At 47.8% G+C, this 21286-nt stretch overlaps 1 protein-coding gene across 1 annotated transcript in view; it reads left to right on the top strand.

Annotated features, from left to right (window-relative positions):
- Positions 1-3673: 3673 nt before the first annotated feature.
- LOC141054885 (uncharacterized) overlaps positions 3674-21286 on the top strand; it is a 46115-nt gene continuing 28502 nt past the window's right edge. The window contains exons 1-6 of the mRNA XM_073551773.1: positions 3674-4184; positions 4859-5006; positions 5325-5504; positions 6508-6631; positions 19947-20044; positions 20123-20201. Of these exons, the coding sequence (XP_073407874.1) occupies positions 4929-5006; positions 5325-5504; positions 6508-6631; positions 19947-20044; positions 20123-20201 (559 nt within the window). The 5' untranslated portion in view covers positions 3674-4184; positions 4859-4928. The remainder of the gene's footprint in view (positions 4185-4858; positions 5007-5324; positions 5505-6507; positions 6632-19946; positions 20045-20122; positions 20202-21286) is intronic.

Consider the following 21286-nt stretch of genomic DNA (forward strand, 5'->3'; position numbering starts at 1 on the left):
AGTCTGTATCTACAATAATATATACCTGACAGGAGCCCATACAGTCTATATCTACAATAATATATACCTGACAGGAGCCCATACAGTCTATATCTACAATAATATATACCTGACAGGAGCCCGTACAGTCTATATCTACAATAATATATACCTGACAGGAGCCATACAGTCTATATCTACAATAATATATACCTGACAGGAGCCCATACAGTCTATATCTACAATAATATATACCTGACAGGAGCCCGTACAGTGTGTATCTACAATAATATATACCTGACAGGAGCTCATACAGTCTATATCTACAATAATATATACCTGACAGGAGCCCGAACAGTGTGTATCTACAATAATATATACCTGACAGGAGCTCATACAGTCTATATCTACAATAATATATACCTGACAGGAGCTCATACAGTCTGTATCTACAATAATATATACCTGACAGGAGCCGGTACAGTCTGTATCTACAATAATATATACCTGACAGGAGCCCGTACAGTCTGTATCTACAATAATATATACCTGACAGGAGCCCATACAGTCTGTATCTACAATAATATATACCTGACAGGAGCCGGTACAGTCTGTATCTACAATAATATATACCTGACAGGAGCCCATACAGTCTATATCTACAATAATATATACCTGACAGGAGCCATACAGTCTGTATCTACAATAATATATACCTGACAGGAGCCCGTACAGTCTGTATCTACAATAATATATACCTGACAGGAGCCCATACAGTCTATATCTACAATAATATAAACCTGACAGGAGCCCGTACAGTCTGTATCTACAATAATATATACCTGACAGGAGCCCGTACAGTCTATATCTACAATAATATATACCTGACAGGAGCCCGTACAGTCTATATCTACAATAATATATACCTGACAGGAGCCCGTACAGTCTATATCTACAATAATATATACCTGACAGGAGCCCATACAGTCTGTATCTACAATAATATAAACCTGACAGGAGCCCATACAGTCTGTATCTACAATAATATATACCTGACAGGAGCCCATACAGTCTGTATCTACAATAATATAAACCTGACAGGAGCCCATACAGTCTGTATCTACAATAATATATACCTGACAGGAGCCCATACAGTCTGTATCTACAATAATATATGCCTGACAGGAGCCCGTACAGTCTATATCTACAATAATATATACCTGACAGGAGCCCATACAGTCTGTATCTACAATAATATATACCTGACAGGAGCCCATACAGTCTGTATCTACAATAATATATGCCTGACAGGAGCCCGTACAGTCTGTATCTACAATAATATATAACTTTACAGATTGGAGGCTACAAGGAGATCGGCAAAAAATCCACTCCGATCTAGTCACCTCACCAGTGAATCAGCTACAGTGGAGTGGATAAAATGAGGTCCTCAAAAACATGTGACTACAGAGAGGCCTCAAAAATACAAAAATACAACTCCGATCTAGTCATCTCACTAGTGAACCGTCTACAGTGGAGTTGATAAAATGAGGCCTCAAAAAATCAACTCCGATCCAGACGGCTCACTAGTGAATCAGCTAGAATGGAGCTGATTTTTTGAGAACCACAAAAAGTAAACTCCAAACTAGACGCAACCCACCCGGGACGGAGCTGCAGCACTGACAGCGGAAGGGCCTGTGGTGACGTCACCGTGATGTGATCAGGGGGCGGGGCTCATCGTTGTTTCTTTTAACGGAAACTAGAATAGCCACAAAGAAAAACATAAAGAACCCAAATCCCCGTCACGTGATCCCTTGATGGAAAGTGAAATGCAGGATACACACAGTGACACTAGGAGCCGCCGATGAAGGGTTAAATAGAATTGGTGACTGGAGGAAGTGGCTCAGTGAGAAGCAGGAATTCCAGTTGTAAAACCGTCCTCACAGAGCGGGGAGCTGAGGAGAGAGAAGCGCCATAGAGTCTCCAGTGTAAGGTGAGTGACTGCAGGGGGAGGATATGTGAGGAGCCGGATACAGCAGGAGAGAACTGCAAGATGGAGGAGCCATGGAGAAGAAGAGCCAGAAGGCGGAGTGAGGAGAGCGCCGGGGATGGCACCTGGTGGAGCGAGCGCCTAGGGGAGGAGCCGGGAGCAGAGGGGCTGGCGCTAATAGAAGGATCCTCCCAGGAGGAACGGTGCGAGGAGCAATCACACAGCGGAGACCATGCTGCCGCCAGCCCGAGCTACAGGAAGAGCGACATCACAGGACAGAGAGTGGACCTGGAGGCGTCTTCACAGGGAGCGGCAATGATGGAACCGGAGGAGACGGAGAAACACTGCGCAAAGCGCCAAAATCACAGGATAAGCCAAGCAACGGCTAAAGAGCCCAAGTGACGCATGAACCCATTACAATGGCAGATACAGTGTTATTACCTGGAGGCTGTGGAGCAGATACAGGGTTATTACCTGGAGGCTGTGGGGCAGATACAGGGTTATTACCTGGACGCTGTGGGGCAGATACAGGGTTATTATCTGCAGGCTGTGGAGCAGATACAGGGTTATTACCTGGAGGCTGTGGGGCAGATACAGGGTTATTACCTGGACGCTGTGGGGCAGATACAGGGTTATTACCTGGAGACTGTGGGGCAGATACAGGGTTATTACCTGGACGCTGTGGGGCAGATACAGAGTTATTACCTGGACGCTGTGGGGCAGATACAGGGTTATTACCTGGAGGCTGTGGGGCAGATACAGAGTTATTACCTGGAGACTGTGGGGCAGATACAGGGTTATTACCTGGAGACTGTGGGGCAGATACAGGGTTATTACCTGGAGGCTGTGGGGCAGATACAGGGTTATTACCTGGACGCTGTGGGGCAGATACAGGGTTATTACCTGGAGACTGTGGGGCAGATACAGAGTTATTACCTGGAGACTGTGGGGCAGATACAGAGTTATTACCTGGAGACTGTGGAGCAGATACAGGGTTATTACCTGGAGGCTGTGGGGCAGATACAGGGTTATTACCTGGACGCTGTGGGGCAGATACAGGGTTATTACCTGGAGGCTGTGGGGCAGATACAGAGTTATTACCTGGAGACTGTGGGGCAGATACAGGGTTATTACCTGGAGGCTGTGGGGCAGATACAGGGTTATTACCTGGAGACTGTGGGGCAGATACAGGGTTATTACCTGGAGGCTGTGGGGCGGATACAGGGTCATTACCTGGAGGCTGTGGGGCGGATACAGGGTTATTACCTGGAGGCTGTGGAGCAGATACAGGGTTATTACCTGGAGGCTGTGGGACAGATACACGGTTATTACCTGGAGGCTGTGGAGCAGATACAGGGTTATTACCTGGAGGCTGTGGGGCGGATACAGGGTTATTACCTGGAGGCTGTGGGGCGGATACAGGGTCATTACCTGGAGGCTGTGGGGCGGATACAGGGTTATTACCTGGAGGCTGTGGAGCAGATACAGGGTTATTACCTGGAGGCTGTGGGACAGATACAGGGTTATTACCTGGAGGCTGTGGAGCAGATACAGGGTTATTACCTGGAGGCTGTGGAGCAGATACAGGGTTATTACCTGGAGGCTGTGGAGCAGATACAGGGTTATTACCTGGAGGCTGTGGAGCAGATACAGGGTTATTACCTGGAGGCTGTGGAGCAGATACAGGGTTATTACCTGGAGGCTGTGGAGCAGATACAGGGTTATTACTCTTCTCTTTCCTGAGCTCCTGTCTCAGTGCGGACGGTTTCGCCTTTGCAATTTCTGCTTCTCACTGAGCCAGGTGGAGCGAATCTCTCCAATCACCAATTCTATTTATCCCTTTACGGACGGTGCCTCGTGTCACTGTGTGTATCCGGCATTTTACTTCCCATCACGTGACGGGGTTTCATGTTTTTCTTTATGTCTATTCTACTTTCCGTTAAAAGAAAGAACTATGAGCCCCGCCCCCTGATCACATGACGGTGACGTCACCACAGGTCCTTCACCACTTCTCTCCTGAGCCCCGACCCCTGGTCACATGACGGTGACGTCACCACAGCTCCTTCACCACTTCTCTCCTGAGCCCCGCCCCCTGGTCACATGACGGTGACGCCACCACAGGTCCTCCCGCGCTCAGTGCAGCCGCTCCGTCCCGGGTGTGCGCAGCTCGTGTTCTCTGGGGTCAGCCAGCAGCAGATTTCCGGTTCCCGCCATTCCGGTGAGATGACAGGAGGGTTTGTGGTGAATCTGTGAGAGGAGAGTGTGGGGGGAGATCAGAGCTGTTCCTGTGGAGGCTCCTGCTCCATGTGACTGCGGCTCCTCAGTGTTGGGGACGGGCAGCATTGTATGGGGGATGTGCAGCGTCTCCTCCTCCCCTCACGGCCCCCGCTGGAGGTGGAGTTACCACGGTGACCGTCCCCCGCTGGAGGTGGAGTTACCACGGTGACCGTGCCCCGCTGGAGGCGTAGTTACCACGGTGACCGTCCTCTGCTGGAGGTGTAGTTACCACGGTGACCGTCCTCTGCTGGAGGTGTAGTTACCACGGTGACCGTCCTCTGCTGGAGGTGTAGTTACCACGGTGACCGTCCCCTGCTGGAGGTGTAGTTACCATGGTGACCGTCCCCCGCTGGCGGTGTAGTTACCACGGTGACCGTCCCCCGCTGGTGGTGTAGTTACCATGGTGACCGTCCCCCGCTGGCGGTGTAGTTACCACGGTGACCGTCCTCCGCTTACGAGGCTGATGATGAGCGGTCAGATCGGCGGAGGAGGCCTTGGTGAAGTTTTGTGGCTTTTCCTCCAGATTCTTCCTGATAAATGTTGATATTTGGGCAGAATTTAGTGATTGTCGTTCTCTCGTCCCCTGTGATTTCCATCTTCTCCTTCATCATGAAGACGCCGGCAGGACGAGATCCCTCCAGCTGATCCAGTGCTCATCCCTCCTCCTCCTGAATGACCCCCGAGGATGGACGAGGACAGGGATGAGACCACCAGGAGATTATTCCACTGCGCCCTGGAGATCATCTCCCTGCTGAGCGGAGAGGTAACTCCTCTACATTTCTATCAGCTTTATTGTGTGATGTGACGAGTCCGACACCGGGAAGAGGAAATCCAGAATAGGAGAGAAGGATTCTTTACTGTAAGAGCAGGGATTCTGTGGAGCTCTCTGCCCGGAGGAGTTGTCATGGGGATTCCCTATAAGAGCTGTAGAGGGGCCGGGATGTCTGTCCGGAGTGTAATAATATTCCCGGTTATGGCCCCAGATTACTGGAGACGGTTATTGATCCCGGGATTTCTACTGATTGTCAGATCTGGAGTCGGGAAGGAATTCTTCTCCCTAAGTGTCTCTCTCCATACACAGGATTACACAATAGTGAGGAAGACACCGGGGGACTGTGTGACTCCCATCATCCATCTCCAGGAGTCAGGAGGGCGGAGCCCGGGCCCCATCACAGAGCCTCCCCCGCACTCCCTGATACATGAGAGGAACAAGAGGATCCTGGAGCTCAGCAACAAGATGATCGAGCTGCTGAGCGGAGAGGTGACTGCTGGGACATTATACAGGACTGGGGGATTCTGGGTGATGAGCGGAGAGGTGACTGCTGGGACATTATACAGGAGGGCACTGGAGGATTCTGGGTGATGAGCGGAGAGGTGACTGCTGGGACATTATACAGGATGGCACTGGAGGATTCTGGGTGATGAGCGGAGAGGTGACTGCTGGGACATAATACAGGACGGCACTGGAGGATTCTGGGTGATGAGTGGAGAGGTGACTGCTGGGACATTATACAGGACGGCACTGGAGGATTCTGGGTGATGACCGGAGAGGTGACTGCTGGGACATTATACAGGACGGCACTGGAGGATTCTGGGTGATGAGCGGAGAGGTGACTGCTGGGACATTATACAGGACGGCACTGGAGGATTCTGGGTGATGAGTGGAGAGGTGACTGCTGGGACATTATACAGGACGGCACTGGAGGATTCTGGGTGATGAGTGGAGAGTTGACTGCTGGGACATTATACAGGACGGCACTGGAGGATTCTGGGTGATGACCGGAGAGGTGACTGCTGGGACATTATACAGGACGGCACTGGAGGATTCTGGGTGATGAGCGGAGAGGTGACTGCTGGGACATTATACAGGACGGCACTGGAGGATTCTGGGTGATGAGCGGAGAGGTGACTGCTGGGACATTATACAGGACGGCACTGGAGGATTCTGGGTGATGAGCGGTGAGGTGACTGCTGGGACATTATACAGTACGGCACTGGAGGATTCTGGGTGATGAGCGGAGAGGTGACTGCTGGGACATTATACAGGACGGCACTGGAGGATTCTGGGTGATGAGCGGAGAGGTGACTGCTGGGACATTATACAGGACGGCACTGGAGGATTCTGGGTGATGAGCGGAGAGGTGACTGCTGGGACATTATACAGGACGGCACTGGAGGATTCTGGGTGATGAGCGGAGAGGTGACTGCTGGGACATTATACAGCACTGGAGGATTCTGGGTGATGACGGTGTCGTTGTTGTCAGGTTCCTATAAGGTGTCAGGACGTCGCTGTCTATCTCTCCATGGAGGAGTGGGAGTATCTAGAAGGACACCAGGATCGGTACCAGGCCGTGATGATGGAGGAGCTCCGGCCTCTTACACCACGAGGTGAGCAGCGAGGCTCCTTGTTGGCTCCGGTGGATGTGATGACGTCTCTCCGGCGTCCTCCTATAATAGATGAGTTTTCTCCAGACTTGCTCTGGTTTTTTCTACATTTTCTCCGTCTGACAACAGCTTTCATTTCCCTGATTATTTTCTTCTGATCTGTGAGTCGCGGTTTCTCCGCTGTCGTCTCGTCTTCATCAGTCTTGAGTCTTCGTTCTCTTCTTTCAGAATCTTTCTCCTTCCTTAGAGCATCGGTCACATTTTCTCTGCAGATGTCTCGTCCTTCTGTCCGTTCTCTCCTGTGAGTTCTTTCTGTCCCTAAGTCTGTTGTGGATTGTTACTCAGCAGAGTCGGGGTTAATTTACTGATGATTTTCCCCCTAATCCTCTGTCGCTCGTCCGTCGCTTAGAATCGGTGTAGGCTCAATGTCGTCATCAGTCGTGGTCGGCGTCCGGCTCCTCCCTCTTGGCTGACACTTGTGTCACCTTCCTTGGACTCCTCCTTCATTCTCTCTTCTTCTTTGTGACAAATCACTTTCTCCGTTCTGTGCACAAAGTCCTGGATAAATATCGGCCCCGGACCGTCCCTCAGACCTCGAGACACGAGTCGCTGTCCTGACATAAAGATGGAGCGTGGTGGAGCCGATCACCCGTCAGTCTGACATGGAGGCTTTCCAGCCGTTCTCTGGCCCCGCGTCTATTCACCACTCGCTCTTCCGTAGTGGAGGAGAAGGTCAGATCACCGCTCAGGGGACTAGGGCACCCAACCACATAAAGGGAACCTGTCATTTAAAATAAAATTAACCTTCAGACATGGGGTTAACCTGTAGGTTAATAACAGTTTGATCTTGCCCGGCTCCTGCACTGAGAGCCCCTCTGCCAGGAGGAAATTACCTTTATTCCCCCGGAAGCGATCGACTTCCAGCCATAGAGGTGCGGCCAGTGCGGCTTCAGTTGTCGGGGTAGCTATTGAGGGCTAAATTAACCCTTCATGGTTGAGCCAGTGATGTCCAAATTATTCCACAGAGTGTTGCTAGCAACTGGGAATGACCACACGGAGACTGGGGTCTCTGTACGGGAGGATTGAGACATCACTAGCCCCCTTTTATTTTAGTCACTTCTTTTATAATCTTTTGCTTAATTATGCAAAGTTCTCAACTACCAATAGCATCATTTCACTTTATAAGCCAATAATATTGCAAGAAAACCGGAAACTACATATATGTCCGTATCCAAATAGAAAGTAGTATAATGGCATATTCTTCAGAGTTTTACACCCCCGCCTCCCTTATCTTGTACCTGATGGGAACAGTCTGGTTTCATGACAGCCTGAACTGTTTTTATCCCAATTACAAAAATTTATCTTACAGCAACAAAAATGGAGAAACGAAACCTTCAGAGAATGGATAAAACGAAACTTCAGCTTTGATTTTAGTTTTAACCGTTCACACAGTGACCTCTCCGTATACAGTGAGCGGTGGCTGATTCCATCCCTCGGCGCTGACAGCCGACTCTAATGCTCAGCTCTAATGCTGAGCCGGTTGTCAGTCAGTGCCGGGGGCGCGGTAACAGCTGCCGCTCTCTATACAATGAGCGGTGATTGTAGCTGCTTCGGCCAAATCTCTATGACTGGAAGCTGAACACTGCCAGGTGGAATAAGGTTCATTTCCTCTCTGCAGCGGGGCTCTCAGTGCTGACACCGGGCAGGTTCAAAATGCTATTAATTTGCAGATTAACCCCGTATCTGCAGGCTATTAGCATTATTATATGACAGGTTCAATTTAAATGGCACTGTCAGGCTGTCGGCAGCAGTGAAGTGGTTAAATATCAGCAATCTGAACTGACTGCACAGACGCGCACCTTGCATCCTCCATGTATGAACACTAGATATCAGGAAGGGGTTAAAGACACATCAGAATGCACGGGACAGGGTGTTCTAGCCTCAAGTGCTCAACAACCGCAAAATGTCAGGCGGTCCGCTCTTCCATTTCATGGGGTCTGAGCAGAACACTGTAAGTGGGATGGTGACGCAGGTGTTGGCCCTGCAGGGACATCGGGCCGCACAATGATGGTAATAATCAGTGTAAGTCTCCAGTAAAGGGTTGTTCGTTCTGTAGAATATGTATTATGGGACTTTTCTGTGGAATCTGACCAGACAATCTCTCCTTGGCTCCCCGTGTCCCTCAGTCAGCGCCCATGACCCCAGTGCCTGCTCTCTAGTGTCCTCTTATATTACACAGTGATAGGCACTAACCGCTGTGTACCGGGGGCTCCCACAACACAGTCCTCCCGAGCGCTGTGACTTCATCCATTAGCCGTACACGGGCACTTTCCTTCTTCAGATACATAGAACTTTCCGCGCGCTTTCTGCCTATTTTAGTGTTTATATCGAGGCGAATGTTGAGACTTATCTCTATTTAAAGAAGAATAAAAACACAATAACTCGTCTTATAATAGGAGGACGGCAGGTTCTCTCCTCTTAGTGATCCCAGAGGATCCTGTCCAGGAGGGAGGCCATGTCCTCATGGTGACCTCATCAGCTCTCTGTCAGGAAATATGTATAGGCCCCAGACTTCTATGTCCACTTCCAGAGCTCGTGCTTCCCCTCCCCCATTGTGTGTTAGGAACGGCGGAACGCACTAAATGAAATAAATAATAAAGCGCGTTCGCCGCTCGGGGCCCACCGTGCAGAAGGTGTTATAACTGCTGCTGAGTAATGGCAGACATGCTATATGGCGGTATAATGCGCACGGGCTTAAAAGTCACCCAGGTGCACAGAGCAATCACTGTTTAGTCACAGAGATGCCAGTAAGGGTAAACACAAAAAGGCTGAGCCTGTTAGCGTTACAGGTCTCAGATATATGCACACACGGTATCGGGTCACAGGTGCAGGACCAAAGGCGGAAGGAACTGCGTCCGTCTAGACCTATCGTGTGTGCGGCATCGCTACTGCGGGCGCCAAAGAGAGCTGCAACAGCATCGCGGCGTAGGACACTGCCGCGAGACGATTGTGCTACTCCTCACGGCACTATCGTACGCTAGTGTAGAGGCGCGGTGTGCACAGTGGCCTAAGGCTTGCCACTGACTGGCGCTGACAGCTGAACTAATTCCCTATCCACATGCGTAATATCAGAGGGAAGGAGTTTCAAATGAGTCAGTCACCAGAATCATGCATCCGTCACCATTTACACATCTAGCAAGTAATGTCTGTAAGTAATGTCTGTACTAGCGCATGGCCTTTGGCCATGCGGTCCTTTTATAGCCGTGCGCTGCCGGGACCTTTCAGATCTCTGAGATGGACCAATCAGATCAGGGGAAGGACCTGAGCACGTGACTCACTCCCGAGCTCTAATGGGAGATCGTCTCATGAGCATGCTCAGTGGAGCGGCAGCGGGACTTAGCCTTAGGAGTGACTTGCTGTAAAGCAGTATGTGAGGCTCTGGACTCCTGTTGTGTAGCTACAGGAATACGACGCCTAACATTACCCCCTCTCTTAGGGCTCCCTCCTGAGCCCTCCAAACCACCACCTTATGCCCATCAAAGGCATAGGCTTCAGACTCGTCCGAAGGCAAATCTGATGTCCCGGCAGGTGACACAGAAAACCGGGACACGTGGAGGGCATCAGAGGCGGCAAAATCTCCAGATTTGAGAAGGGACACCTGAGAGACAACGGGAGCGGCACTAAGGCCCGAAACCGAAGTTGGAGTAGAACGCCGCAGAGTATCGGTAGGCATCTTCACTCTCTGTGTAGGGAAGGCTTCCGAGCACAAGAGGCGCATGCCCGAATATATTTTTTAGTGTCCTGAGCCCTGTGCGGCCACCAATAAGACCTTGCCAAGAGTTTTGTGGTCTGCATGTAGCCACAGTGTCCACACAACCTGGACGCATGTGCCCACGCGAGAACCTTCGGCCGAAGGCGAGAGGGAACAAAGGTCTTGCCCCGCGTCACACCGGTTGACCATTGCGGGGCCCTGTTATCGGGAACAGGGTGTTGGCAATGGCAACCGCAAATGGAGCTTAGTGGCGGACGCGCCTCGAGACTGGCGCAAGACACTTCCATGGGCTCTGGAAGTGAACACTCTGGCTCGGGTGACTCCAGAGGTTCAAAGAGGTTTGGAGCCAGAGTAACCTTCCGTCTGGATTGAGCACGCTCCAGCCCGTGCTCCGAAAAACGGAGATCAATGCGGGTGGAGATGGCAGTCAGCTCCTCCAGACTTGCAGGAACCTCTCTGGTAGAGCATCCTTAACATGCTCTGCTAAACCATTCCAAAACACAGTGATGAGAGCTCTATCAGACCACTCCAGCTCGGAAGCCAGAGTCCGAAAACTTACGGCATACTGACTGACCGAGAGCGATCCCTGAGTTAATGCCAATAGCTGAAGAGAGGTGTCTTGCATGACTCGTGGTCCCAGGAAGACCTGCTTGATAGCTGTTGAGAACTGAGCAGCAGTCCGAACATCTGGGTCGCCACGCTCCCAAAGCGGTGTGGCCAACTCCAACGCCCTGCCCGACAGAAGGGAAACAATAAACCCCACCTTAGCACGTTCCGTAGGGAATCGCGCAGCCAGTAATTCCAGTTGGATAGAGCACTGGCTCACGAAACCCCTACAGGAGGCGCTATCGCCCGAAAATTTATCGGGCAACGGGAGGCGGGAAACTGTCGGCGCAGGGGAGGACGTGGACCCACGAGAAACCGCCTCTGCGATCTTCGGAACAGCAGCCTCAGTGGACTTCGCAGCAGAGAGAGCACTCTCAAGAGTAGCCAACCGGCCCTCCAGCTGCCGAATGTACTGTAGTTAATTGCTGCTGTTCTGCCATCACTAGCCAGACCCTGGCGCTAGTATAATGTTAGGAACGGCGGAATGCACTAAATAAAATAAATAATAAAGTGTGTTCGCCGCTCATGGTCCACCGTGCAGTAGGTGTAACAACCGCTGATGAGTAATGGCAGACATGCTATATGGCGGTATAATGCGCACAGGGTTAAATGTCACCCAGGTGCGCAGAGCAATCACTGTTTAATCACAGAGATGCCAGTGAGTGTAAACACACAAAGGCTGAGCCTGTTAGCGTCACAGGTCTCAGATATATGCACACACGGTATCAGGTCACAGGTGCAGGACCAAAGGCGGAAGGAACTGCGTCCGTCTAGACCTACCGTGTGTGCGACGTCGCTACTGCGGGCGCCAAAGAGCGCTGCAACTGCAGTGCGGCGTAGGACACTGCCGCGAGACGATTGTGCTACTCACGGCACTATCGGATGCTAGTGTAGAGGCGCGGTGTGCACAGTGGCCTAAGGCTTGCCACTGACTGGCACTGACAGCTGAACTAATTCCCTATCCACATGCGTAATATCAGAGGGAAGGGTGTTATGAATGGGTCACCGAGGAGGAAAAAAGCAGCAAACCCTAAGTCTCAGAAAACCAGAGAGGTTGGTCACTATGCAGACTGCAGAGCCCTGATCTTAACACACAACTAGAAGCAGTCGTGGAGCGTGCCTACGGTGGTCCTAGACGCCTCGTCACAACCGGAGCGCTACATAAGCCTAAAGCTGGAAGAGAGGAAAACTAACTCCCCAGAGCAGACCCCCAAAGGAAAGACAGCCACATGTATTGACGGTGAAGCGAGGAGATGAAAAACACAAACAAAGGCAGAAAAATAGGCTGAGCAAACGATGGGGCCAAACTAACTTGAAAGGACAGGAAAGGAAAGATACTGTCTGCAATCTGCCAAAAACCCTACCAAAAGTAATGTCCAACGCCTCTGATAACAAAATTAACCCTGAAGTCACTAGACTTCATCCACTATATCAGCACTCTGTAATATTCTGAGACAGAGCAAAAAAGAGGCCAATCTAATAAAGGACAAAGAGGCAAGTTGGCAAACACAGATAAATAAGAGTGGAAATTCAGCACAGCCTAGCTGGGCTGGCAGACCACACAAAAACCGAGTTGACCAACAAGAGACAGTGTGAACATCAGCAAAAAACAAACTTAACTTGAGATGACTGGAGCAGAGCTGTAGTCCAAGACCTGAGTAGCAGACTAATCACCAGCAACAGGATAGGGCGTCGGCTGTCTTATATCCAGTCTGATACTCCAGAGATCCAATCACTATCCTCCTCGTCATGTGGCAGACCATTACCAATTAAACCAACCTCACTACCTCCTGTCACCACCAGAGGGAGAGCGGAAGGAGAACTCCCAGCTGGTGGAGCAGAAAATGAGCTCATAACAGTACCCCCCCCTTGAGGAGGGGTCACCGAACCCTCATCCACGCCACCAGGCCGATCAGGATGGGCCCGGTGAAAAGCACGAACCAATTTATTGGCATGAATATCCGAGGCAGAGACCCAAGAATTATCCTCCTGGCCATAACCCTTCCATTTGACCAAATACTGGAGTCCCCGTCTGACCAAGCGAGAATCCAATATTTTCTCTACCTCATATTCCACATTGCCTTTAACCAAAACAGGGTCAGGAGGAGCCGCCACAGGAACTACTGGCTCAACAAACCTCTTCAACAGTGATTTGTGAAATACGTTATGGATTTTGAACGTAACTGGAAGAGCCAACCGAAAAGAAACCGGATTAAGAATCTCCAAAATCTTATAAGGTCCAATAAATCTTGGCTTAAATTTTGGAGATGCAACCTTCAGAGGAATATTCTTAGACGACAACCAAACCATATCACCCACTTTAAACCGGGGACCAATGGTCCTATGCCGGTTGGAAAAACGCTGGGCCTTTTCTTGAGAGAGTGACAACTTATCCACCACTTGGTCCCATATCTGCTGCATTCTCACAACCACAGTGTCCACATTTTCCACAAAGGCTTTTGTGGATTCAGGACCAGGTCTGAATTTGATGGATTTGGACTTTGCTAAACGTTGTGGCTTGTCCATGACGCCTCTGCAGAAGACTATTCCTTTGAGGGGTATTGATGCCACTCCTTTGGCAGAGAATAAACCTCAGTTTTGGACCCAGGTGATAATGCGAGTTCCCCCAGACCACCAAGAAAATTGTAAATTTTTGGTTCTGCATAATTTACATGATACTATTGTTCTGGGTTTTCCCTGGTTGCAAACTCATAATCCAGTTTTGGATTGGAAATCTGTGTCTGTGGTGAGTTGGGGTTGTCAGTGTGTTCTTAGGGACGCTCCTGTTTTCTCCACCTCTCCTCAGTCTCATGATACTGACTGATTCTCTTAATGTGACCGAGCCTACTACTATCGTAGGTGAGGGGGTAGTTCTTTCTGCCATTTCGCCCGATTTGAGACGCGCCCTGGAGAAATTTCAGGAGTATAAACCTGAGCGTTGCCCTATGGGAAGATTGTGTGTTCCTGACCAGTGGAGAAAGAGAGTGATGTCTGAAGTTCATTGCTCCGCATTGGCTGGTGATTCTGTTATGAATGGGTCACCGAGGAGGAAAAAAAGCAACAAACGCTAAGTCTCAGAAAACCAGAGAGGTTGGTCACTATGCAGACTGCAGAGCCCTGATCTTAACACACAACTAGAAGCAGTCGTGGAGCGTACCTACGATGATCCTAGATGCCTCATCACAACCGGAGAGCTACATAAGCCTAAAGCAGGAAGAGAGGAAAACAAACTCCCCAGAGCAGACCCCAAAGGAAAGACTGCCCCCCACATGTATTGACGGTGAAGTGAGATGAAAACACAAACAAAGGCAGAAAAATAGGCTGAGCAAACGATGGGGCCAAACTAACTTGAAAGGACAGGAAAGGAAAGACACTGTCTGCAATCTGCCAAAAACCCTACCAAAAATAATGTCCAACGCTTCTGATAACAAAATTAACCCTGAAGTCACTAGACTTCTCCCACTATATCAGCACTCTGGAATATTCTGAGACAGAGCAAAAAAGAGGCCAATCTAATAAAGGACAAAAAGGCAAGTTGGCAAACACATAAATAAGAGTGGAAATTCAGCACAGCCCAGCCGGGCTGGCTGACCACACAAAAACCGAGTTGACCAACAAGAGCAAGTGTGAACATCAACAAAAAACAAACTTATCTTGAGATGACTGGAGCAGAGCCGAAGTCCAAGACCTGAGTAGCAGACTAATCACCAGCAACAGGATAGGGCGTCGGCTGTCTTATATCCAGTCTGATACTCCAGAGATCCAATCACTATCCTCCTCGTCATGTGGCAGACCATTACCAATTAAACCAACCTCACTACCTCCTGTCACCACCAGAGGGAGAACGGAAGGAGAACTCCCAGCTGGTGGAGCAGAAAATGAGCTCATAACAGAAGGGGTTTCAAATGAGTCAGTCACCAGAATCGTACATCCGTCACCATTCACACATCTAGCAAGTAATGTCTATACTAGCGCGTGGCCGAACGGCCATGCGGTCCTTTTATAGCCGTGCGCTGCCGGGACCTTCCAGATCTCTGAGATGGACCAATCAAATCAGGGGAAGGACCTGAGAACGTGACTCCCAAGCTCCAATGGGAGATCGTCTCATGAGCATGCTCAGTGGAGCGGCAGCGGGACTTAGCCTCAGGAGTGACTTGCTGTAAAGCAGTATGTGAGGCTCTGGACTCCTGTTGTGTAGTCAGGGCTGTGGAGTCGGTAAGCCAAACCTGCGACTCCGACTCCTCAATTTCCCTTACACCGACTTCAACTCCGACTCCACGACTCCCACATATATTGCTTATATTTAAGTGAAAAATTTATTGTAGTACTATGTGAACATCAGACATTAAATCATTTTTATGATCCAATAATCAAGATATTTAGATATAACATAATATTTATTGGAATACAACTTTAGAACACAAAAAACTGTAATAAATTGTAAATATGTAATACACTATGTAATGTCGATTATTTATTTTTATATATATATATAGTGTGTGTGTGTATGTATGTGTGTGTGTATATATATATATATATACACACTATGTAATAAACTACAAGTGGCAAAAAACAGCTTTCAACAAAAACATACCAAATAACATTTGTGCAGTCTATGAATTTGTTCTAAGAAATATAATTGCCACCATCAGATCCTCCTTCATAGATGACCTCACATCTGACCTAATAATCTTAAGGCTAGAGAACAACCTCTCTACAGTAACTTGGGTTGGAGGCAAAGCCGTAACCACATGGGCAACATCTCTAACAATTTCCGGGTATAAAGGGATTGCCTCATGCACAGTCAGTTTTGATGAATGGTTGAATTTTTCTATTTCTTTGAGAGCAAGTGAAACATTTTGCTGAAATCTGGTCAATCTGCTTGCTATAGTAGACGGAGTGAAATCTTTTTCCTTGCGGCAACGCTTTGCCTGCTCCATATCATCCAAATACTTGTCAAAGTCAAACTCCTCATCTGATGAGGATGAAGATATGGCAGCAGTAGCGCTGGCAGGACCCAAGTCTTCTTGCGCCTGGCAGTCCTCCTGTAGGCCACTCTTCCTAACTGCTACCTCAGTCAGAGCTTCTTTTCTTTTAGTAAGCTGTTGATCATCAAGCAATATATGATGACTTGGGTCCACATAAACAGCTGCCAGAAAAATTTTATTTTCCAATAGCTGTGTCTCTCTCCGTTTCATTGAAGCAGAAATGCCATCTGCGATTAAACAGCAAAATAGCAAGTTCTTCCACTCCCCTCATGAAAATGCCAGGAGTTAAATCCTCAGCTTGTAATTTTTTAGTCATAGTAAATGGGTGATTAAGCAATTCCTTCAATTCAGCCACCTGTCTCCATCGACCTTCATTTAGGGTTACCTGAGGGTTCGCCATATCTATAAGAAACTGTTTTAGTTGATCAACAATTGCCCCTTTTCCAGCACGTCTCTTCAAGATGGAATCAATTTTAGGGGTTCTGGCGGCAATAACCAATTTCCTCACTTTTCCAATCAGATTTCCAGCATGTCCCTCTTGCAGACTCTTATTGCCAGCTGCAGCGTGTGCACAACACAGCTCATGTGATGAATAGGAAAGTGTTTTGAAGCAGCTTCAACAAAATCATCTATTTCTACAGTATAATTTTGCTGTTCTTCTGTAGTAATATCTGTTTGTTCCTCAGTTACATGAACAGCACTGTGGCCTTCCATCTCAAACATACTGAATCCTAAATGTTCCTCTAGCTGTTGTTCATTACTCTCATTCATCAGTGTAATTGTACTTATGTCTGAAGCATTGTCCGTTACAATAACAAGAACCTGTTCTTTTTTGAGTTTGTAATCTTGCAGAACTTTTTCCACTAAGGTCTGGAGAAACTGGCTGCTGTGATGAGCTTTAGAATCTTACTGCCAGCGTGTTGGTAACAAACTTATCGAATATTGATGGCAAAATAGTTCACTCTGTGACGTGTGCAGGCGTCCATTTTAAGAAACATGAAGCAACTTTTGAGAGTCTTTTTAAGATCTTCCTTTTGTTTAAGGGCTTCTTCAATCACTAATTTTCTAATACTTTCTCTTTCCAGAGAAACACCAAGTTTGCGGGCCATTTCTCCATTAAGAGCTGTAAAAGCTGGTCGTGCAAATAGTGATAATGGTACATCGTCCTTCACAACAAGCTGGAGGAGCTGTCTTTTAGACATATCTGCTGTCTTTGTTACAGTAACTTTGTCACTTACAAAATATCTTGATAATGATGTTTGAGACGCTCTTTCCTCCTCCTTTGCAAGGCAGGAAGTGTCAGTCTGTGTGCTACCCGGCTTTCATTCTTTTGGTACAGATAAGATATGGAGACAGATATGGATAAATGGATATATAGATAGAGCAGATTTCTAATCTGCTTTTGATATTGAAAACATTATCTGTGAGCTCAAAAACCTTTCAGGTGATGCGGTTTTTTAAAAATCTGATCTGCTTTTGCAGCTGAAAAACGTATCCACAAAAAAACGCAGCAAAAACGCTGTGTGTGAATGTAGCCTTAGATCAGGAATAGAACAGCCATTTATAGGACATCTCATAACTTTCCCAAATTCCTATGAAAAAATATTCCGCACATTCTGCATTGAATTACTGTACCCAATTTATTATATATTTTAGGAGTCGGAGTCGGTCCATTTTATTCTGACTCCGACTCCACCAAAATGAGCACAGACTCCGACTCCACGACTCCGACTCCACAGCCCTGTAGTGTAGCTACAGGAATCCGACGCCTAACATTGCGTTTGTGCAGTGCTGGCAGATCTCACCCTCATCCCCCTCACATAGCTGCAGTTCCCCTTGCCTATGTGTATTTCTATCCCACCCTTTCCCCCCTCCCTCGGGAATGTGGCTTTTGACCAGGTAAATCCGGTTTCCCTCTAGCACATGGCTTTGAGAGTTCCTTTGTCTATTCAAACTCAAATTTAAAAACACATATTAGTCATAGGGACAGGACAAATATATTTCTGGAATCTGCATAATGCGCCCACCAGAAGCCAAGTAAAGGGTATATGATTCCCAGTGACACATAGATATACGATGTTTGGTATCAAAAGAAAGGTAATGTTGTAATAAGAAAAATGATACCTCTGTCATCACTTTGTGAGCCTCGCAGCTAGAATTATGGCACTTATAAGTTTTTAGTAACTTTAAAAAGGGGAGTACACTCCCTAGCTCCGCCCCACCAGTGAGGTCAGCAAAGAAAAGACGTAAGGCTAGAAGGCTTCATAAGGCTGTTATTCAGACCTAGGGAGACAGTGATCTACCATCCGTGCTGTGGACTGAATCTTTGTCCTTGGGAACTCCCCTCCCCCAGCTCCACACGGCGTGCCAGTGACTGAGATGTATAAGTTTCATATTTTAATCCATCTTACTTTGTAATTGTCTGTATATACTGTATCTTGTCTCTTTTGTAACATCTTTTTATACTTTTGTAAACACTGCCTATACTTTCTGGAGTAAATCTATAAATTTACTAGTTTCGTTTTTCCTTGCTCTATAAACGTACCGCCACGACTTCCGCGCTAATTACGCTACTGTGTGGGTTGGCTCCTCACCGATATTGATTTTTAATGCCGAACGAGTAGCTGGTGGCAGCAAAGTGTTCTGGGGTATTTGGGAGACCCTGGCACTGACAGAACGGAGGTTTGTATGTATTTCCAGGCTGAGCCTGGGAATATACATACCACCCTCACTGCAGAGTGCGCAAGAGCCAGTACACAGCAAGGCAGCCTTTCTGATGACTACTTATCCTGGATGCAGTTCCCGGACTGACCTAAGGGCAAGGGGGGACGCCAGAGAGATGGAAGTGCCAAAACCAGAACTGAAGGTGGAAAAAAAAGTTGTAGGTGGTTATATGACCCACGACCAATAATAAATAATAAAATCATGACAATTAGTGTCATAAAAAAAATCCCTGACAACTGGGGGCATCCACATACCCCCAGTTACTGACATTCAGAAAACAATCACTGGTAAATGGTAACCGTCCTTCCCCGCAATCTCCCTAACGTGGATTAGGAGAGAAGAAGCCGCTGGATAGAAATGTGGAGCTTTCTCCAGCTCCTCTGTGGTTCCATCCCTTGTGGAGGGAAACTTGGAGAAGTTGTGCTTCTTAGGCCTCTTTCACACATCAGTTTTTTGCCTTCAGGCGCGATCCGGCTTTTTTTTGTAAAACCGGATCCGGCAAAATGCAATGCCGGATCCGGTTTTTCCCCATTGACTTGCATTAGCGCCGGATCGTGCCGGATGGCATTGCGTTTCATCCGTTTTTTGCCGGATCCGGCAACTTGTCTCATTCCGGCGTCTGGAAAAAACGGCTACTGTAACGTTTTTTGTCTCCGGCGAAAAAGCCGGAAGCGCCGGATCCGGCGCTTCCAGCTTTTTGCTACAATGAAAGTCTATGGGCGCCGGAATGCGCCGGATCCAGAAAAAGACGGATCCAGCCACCGGATCCGTTTTTTTTAAGTCTGCGCATGCTCAGATCCAATTGGCCAGCCGCCAGGAACAGAGACGGATCCAGCAAAAAACCGGATCCGTTTCTACAGTTCTCCAAAATTTATGCCGGATCCGTTTTTTCTAAAAAAAGCCGGATCCTGCCTGACGGCAAAAAACTGATGTGTGAAAGTAGCCTTAGTGCGGCTCCTCCATCTGACTGACGAGGGTCTTCTCTGTCCCTCTCCTCAGGGTCCTCATCCTCCAAGTACAGAGCAGAGAGCATTAGGCTTTGGCCTCACTGATTATCACTTCATACTTGGGGCCACAATGTGCTGGGACCTTGGTACCGGTGGTGAGGACCACAACAATGTAATTTAGTCCCTGATACATAAACCTAGAATTACCGGTTCTGAGAGGCGTGTCTCATATATAGACAGATACACGGCAGGTCATGTATTCAGTCTGTGTGTCTTCACAGATGGATCCAGGAGGAGAAATCCACCAGAGAGATGTCCCCTTCCTCTGTATCCCCAGGACTGTCCAGTGGAGAATCACAGCATCCCGGAGGATCATCAGGTAGATGACACTGAAGCCCCCACAACATCTGACCATGAAGTGATGGGACCTGAGCTCATCTTACATTTTTCTTTTTAGGGTGAAGATCTGATTGATATTAAGGTTGAGGTTATACATGGAGCAGAAGAGGCGATCGCAATGTGGGCCGATCAGCAGGGTGAGGAGGGGAGACTGTCATGTCTGTTCTGTGGTCACCTACTACTACTCCCACAGGGATAAGGGAGCAGAGCTCCACTATGAAGATTCATTGTTGTCTGCTGTAAGACTGTTGGGTTTTCCTCATGCTGCTATGGTTTATGCTGTACAATAAACCGTATGGACTATGTTTATGTTGAAAAAGCCTGTGCCGGACCTGGTTTATCTGCAGCCAAGAGAGTGTCCCCAACACGAATAACAAGCGCTACCTTACAATCTGTACATAAATTCCCAAAGGGTTATAATTTCTAAAATGTGGTCACTTGAGGGGGGTTTCCACTGTTTAGGCACATCAGGGGCTCTCCAAACGTGACATGGCGACTGCGAATTATGGCAGTAAATTTTACATTCAAAAAGTGAAATGGCGCGCCTTCCCTTCTGAGCACTGCCGTGTGCCCAAACAGGAGATTTCCCCCACATATGGGATATCGGCATGTTCATGAGAAATTGCACAACAAAATGTATGGTCCATTTTCTCCTGTTACCCTTGCGAAAGTAAAAAAAAATTAGGTCTACATGAAAATTTTTGTGTAAGAAAAGTACATTTTTTTTCCACATTCCAAAAATTCCTGTGAAGCACCTGAAGGGTTAATAAACTTCTTGAATGTGGTTTTCAGCACCTTCAGGGGTGCAGTTTTTAGAATGGGGTCATTTTTGGGTATTTTCTGTCATATAGGCCCCTCAAAGTCACTTCAAATGTGATGTGGTCCCTAAAAAAAAATTATGGTTTTGCAAATTTTGTTGTAAAAATGAAAAATCTCTGTTCAACTTTTAACCTTATAACTTCCTAACAAAAAAGTTTCCTAAACTGTGGTGATGCAAAGTAGACATGTGGGAAATGTTATTTATTAACTATTTTGTGCGATATGACTCTCTCATTTAAGGTCCTAAAAATTTAAATTTGAAAATGGCAAAATTTTCTAAATTTTCGCCAAATCTTTTTTTTTTTAACAAATAAGCGCAAGTCATATCAAAGAAATTTTCCCACTAACATAAAGTACAATATGTTACGAGAAAACAGCCTCAGAATCAGCGGGATCCATTGAA

Source organism: Dendrobates tinctorius, unplaced genomic scaffold (genome assembly GCF_039654945.1).
Source record: "Dendrobates tinctorius isolate UK_male_01 unplaced genomic scaffold, ASM3965494v1 ptg000180l, whole genome shotgun sequence".
NCBI classification, from domain to species: Eukaryota; Metazoa; Chordata; class Amphibia; order Anura; family Dendrobatidae; genus Dendrobates; species Dendrobates tinctorius.